General features: G+C 37.2%; 1 protein-coding gene across 1 annotated transcript; it reads left to right on the top strand.

The window, feature by feature from the left end:
• The first annotated feature begins 2,888 nt into the window (after positions 1-2,888).
• On the top strand, positions 2,889-5,014 carry LOC121863003 (carbohydrate sulfotransferase 1-like). Its single transcript, XM_042361467.1, has 2 exons — positions 2,889-3,825; positions 4,223-5,014. The coding sequence occupies exons 1-2, from the start codon at positions 3,086-3,088 to the stop codon at positions 4,581-4,583; spliced, it is 1,101 nt and encodes a 366-aa protein (XP_042217401.1). The 5' UTR covers positions 2,889-3,085; the 3' UTR covers positions 4,584-5,014.
• The last annotated feature ends 76 nt before the right edge of the window (positions 5,015-5,090 follow it).

The raw sequence follows: 5,090 nt of genomic DNA, 5'->3' as shown, positions 1-5,090 counted from the left end.
TATGATGTTTTTCTTCCTCTCATCCCCCAAAAATATATACAGGTTGACAATCCCTTATCCGAAATCCTTGAGATCAGATGCATTTCGGCTTTTGGAATTTTTCGGATTTCAGAATGGTTAGCTATTTAAAGATTAGTAGGGTCATTACCTAATACCTGACCATTGTGGACCTGGTCTCACCCTCCTCTGTATATATACACCTTGGTTTGTATTTCTCTTTAGTCTGTGCTCACCCCTGAAGATGTGAATTACACGAAAGCGCTTGGGAACTTCGTGTTTCCTTCTTTCCTTGTGGTTATCAGCATATACCTAGATCACGCGCACCTACAGTGATTTACATATATATATATATATATATATAAATATATATATATAGGGATCACCCCACCCGGGCACAGGTCACTGACCCACATTGGGGCCTGGGGGCTAAAATATAATAATAGTAGTAATAATTCATAGGTCTAGGTCATGTTTCTCACTTGATCTTTTTTTCATTCTTGTATTTCTTTTATTATTATTATTTCATTATTACAGTATTATTGTTATTATTATTATTATTGTTGTTATCATTCTTATTTTATTGTGTATTTTTTATTAAAATTTTTATTTACTATGAATAATTATTATTACTGTATTATCATTATGATTATTATTATTATTACCTGTATTATTATAATTATTATTACTATTACATTTTCGCCCCCCAGGCCCCGATATGGGTCAGTGACCTGTGCCCGGTTTTCGAAATTTCAGATAAAGGGTTGTCAACCTGTATATATATATTTACTGAATTTACATATTTACAATTATTAAAAAAGTCTTTTATTGAGAATTAGTGTGTTTTAATTAAGACATATTTAGTCATATAATACAGTAGTACTGCATCTAAAGAATGTCTGGCTTGAATCATTTCCCCAGTTATTCTTCATAAACTGTACACTGTTTGCAAACACCATTGATCCCACTTATGTAATTAGGGGCATTTTTATGCCCTAATTGGAGCCTGTGAAGTTTAATTCTGAGTGGCCTGGGAACTCTTGAATCTTGCTAGACCCAATAAAGAATGCATGGAATCGGATGAAAAACAACCCAATCAGTGGCATAAATGTAAGAATCAAAATGATAAGGTCTAATAAAACAGCACTTAATAATTTTAGAAATCTGTTAACCAATAGAGGTTTTAGAAAAATAGTACAGTACTTAAGGGCGATATTGTACAGTACATTACATTATATGGTCAGTATTGTATGGGTCAGCATGAGGATAGAGGTCTTCAAAATGAGCGACAGACGAATGCTCATGGTCAGTGTACAGTACTGATAAAAGTTATTGAAAATATATAGAACAAGAAACAGATGAGGAAATAATATATATACAGTGGTGCCTCGGTTAACGAATTATCTTCCATAAGAATATTCAATTAGGTTTAGGAATTCCTTACAAATTCCTCTCAACATGTTTTCGCTTAAATTCGTTCCCATTTGAGTAAGTATCAAGAAGGTTATAGTATGCAATAATTTTCCAAGTTGTATATTAAATTTTTTAGTAATTTTAACAATTATTTAACATAATTGAAGTACAGGAATCTAGTTTTTAGTGCGCCAAACAGGCGTCAGTTTGTATTTCTGGTCAGTGGAGGTAACATCGTGCTTGAGACTCTTGAACATAAACTATTTTTACGCTTTTACAGTACAATTATTGGTCATTCTGAAATTTATTTTACATATTGACAAATATATAGTGCAGTGCAGTGTTGATTTAAAGAAAATAATCTTGAATTACACCTAGTGTACTTAACATTTTATGGGTGAAATGACGGCATGAAGCATGGGGTGATTTCTCTTCCACCCCCACTTCTCTTCTCCCTTCTCCATCCCCACTTCTAATTCCCATCATCATCATCATCAACCAGGAGCCTTCTACATACACACCTCAAAGTAAGTGTACTTTACTGCCTTTTTTTTTATACTTTGTATGTAATTTTTGGTGGGCTGGAACCAATTACCCAAAATCCCATTGAAACTTTGTATGTAATTTTTGGTGGGCTGGAACCAATTACCCAAAATCCCATTGAAACAATGGTTTCGGTTAACGAAATTTTCGGTTAACGAACACCCTTCTGGAACGAATGTGTTCTAACCGAGAGACCACTTGTATATATATATGATATATATATATATATATATATATATATATATATATATATATATATATATATATATATATTATATTTTTTTTTCAGGGGGGGGTGGCGGGGACCCTAGTGTGAACAAGTGATGTTCCAAAACGTTAGACATGTAGGGCAGGAGTTTCTCTGCTGAATAAAATTGTCTAGTGTTAGCCTCAGTAAAATGCCCAAGTGTACCGCTGCCCTTCAAAAGGTTAATCAACTTGATGGATTACCTCAAGTATTTCCTCCGCCAGCTTATTTTACTTAAAGATTATTCACCCTAAACTATTTGGGAGGATGGGGTCAAGTGGTTAATCATTAGATGAAATAAGCAGGAGTGGAGATTCTTCAGGTGATCACGAATTACCTGAAGAATCTCCACTTTAGCTTATACAGTATTTATTTGTATTTTCTCTGGCAGCATCGCTGGTAAGGTATACGAGAAGTGCGTCTACCGGTCACAACCTGTAAACTTGTTCCCATCCTCAATTTCGTTACATTTCCAATGAAAATATCGTTGTTTAATGCATGTATTGAGTATTTTCAGTCTCAATTGATACACAGCTGGTAGGTGAGTACAGTAAGTCTTGGAATTCCGAGGGATGAGGAAAATGTTAAAGAAAATACTTTTCCTTGTTATACTTCCTGAATGGTTATTTTAGTTGAAATTAAAAGTAGGAATTTGTTCATGTCTTCACTTTCTAAGCGCAGCTCTCATAATCTGCCAGTGTTTTCGTATAATAGTTGATAATTAGACAATTTGAGCAAGGACACCTGCTTTTTCCATTAGGACCGTATGGTGAGAAATGACTTCGAGGTATCATTTGCAAATAGTAGAAATAAATCAAGATATCAGTAATATTCAGTGTATTAATCAAGAGATCAGCTGCGAAGTGTCACTTATAGTACAAAGTTATGCTTATCCGGGTGTCTTTAAATTGTCCCTCGTTACTAAGAAGGTTGGTAAGAGCATTGGTACAGGTGATAGTCGTGTGGCTACTGGTGAGGCTGGTGCGTGACTCTCCACCACCACAGACACGTCTCACCGTCAAGGAACTCGTGTTTTCTGGGCCCCGGAAAGTTCAATACCCAAGGAATCATGTGCTGTTATGGACACAGATGCGTTCAGGCTCTAGTCTCTTGGGAACCCTCCTTCATAGCCCAGCCTGGACCTTTTACACAGAGGAGCCGCTCAGGGGGCGTGAAGCGTTGGGAGCTAATTTTTTAGGTGATCTATTTCGGTGCCAGTTCTCGAAATATCAGAAGTACTTCAAGGAGTGGTCGTTGGGTGACCAAGGCAACGACTATGACACAAAGCGACTGTGTAAGGATGAGCCCAGCCTGTGTGACGACCCTGCCTTGACGGAGGCCATGTGTCAAGTGGCTAAGCTTCGCCTTCTGAGAGTGGTGGCTGCCCCTTTGCAGATCGCTGAGCCCCTACTGCAGGACACAAGTCTTAAGGTCCGTGTGGTACACTTGGTGCGGGACCCTAGGGCCGTGCTGGCCTCCAGGACCCGGGTAGTGTCGAGAGATTCAAGTCGGGGAGTAAATAAGGAAGCATTCAACCGTACCCTAATGGACCCGGCCCACGTCTGTGCCTGGTATAGGCAAAACCTAATTACGGCAAGGGTTTTCTCCCACTCCTTTCCCGGAAGGTAAGTTTTCAACACTACTATTGTGGTAAAGAGGATAAAAGTGAAAGTAAAAAGTAAAATGTTATGTCATCACCATAAATTTATAATAAACTATCCCTACTAGGGAGTGACAATTGAATATATATATATATATATATATATATATATATATATATATATATATATATATATATATATATATATATATTGTTTGTAAGAAATAACGCAGGAAAAACAATAATGAAAAGTTACTAACATTTATGATATCAGAATATAATAACATTAGTAAATAGAACAGTTAGTTGACTTATAATTAAAATTCGTAATAGTGAAGCATCTGAATGAGAGGAAATCCACGGATGATTAAAATTTACATTACAAAGATTGTGAACTGAATTGACTTATTCCTCTTCTTCAGGTACACACTGGTGAGGTATGAGGACCTCTCCCTGTACCCGACGCGGGAACTGCGTCGCCTCTACGCATTCATCGGCCTTCCTTACACAGCCATTGTCGCCAACAAAATCGCCTTCAATATGTACGGCGTGATGACACTCATGTCGACACATCCGTACTCCACCTACAGGAACTCAACAGCGACGGTATTCGAGTGGCTTGGTCACGTTTCTTTTGAGGACGTGGAGCGCATACAGCAGCAGTGTGGTGACGTCCTCACCGCCTATGGCTACCGTGTGTTCACCTCCCGTCAAGAATACGAGTCAGTTCACAATCAAGTGTTGCTCCCATTGTCGGCAGAGATGGAGGAGCTCATATTATAAGGTTCCCGTCACACTGACAAGTGAGCAAGAAAACTTGAAGTGAACACGTAGTAGTACTAGCATTGTGGTGAACATGCCATACCCACATTATTATCTATACATTCTGAATCAATGTAGATCTGTATAACAGATTTTATTGAATAAATATTTATCTATCTATCTATCTGATCATGCACGGGGTCACGTTAGTGCCTGACCTGACCCTACAGGTTTAGTCATATAGAAATTGAATCCGTTTGCTGCCATTTCCATACTTACTTTTTATACTGGGTACCGCCACCAGGCGATTTTATTCAGCTTAGGGTAACCTGCAGCCACAGAGTTAAATAACCCGCCCAAACCGATAACAGCTGACGTGCTGAAAGAGAAATAGCAAATATATATAATTTACACAAAATTCTAGAACTAATAAAAATACTCTAGAAACTCAAATAAATATAATAAAAAAATAAAAACATTAAACGAAGACTAAATAAAGCAAAATAATATATCTATATATATAAGGAT

The sequence above is a fragment of the Homarus americanus genome, unplaced genomic scaffold (assembly GCF_018991925.1).
Source record: "Homarus americanus isolate GMGI-L3 unplaced genomic scaffold, GMGI_Hamer_2.0 scaffold24922, whole genome shotgun sequence".
Lineage (NCBI taxonomy): Eukaryota > Metazoa > Arthropoda > Malacostraca > Decapoda > Nephropidae > Homarus > Homarus americanus.
This window is presented reverse-complemented; position numbering and strand designations above follow the sequence as displayed.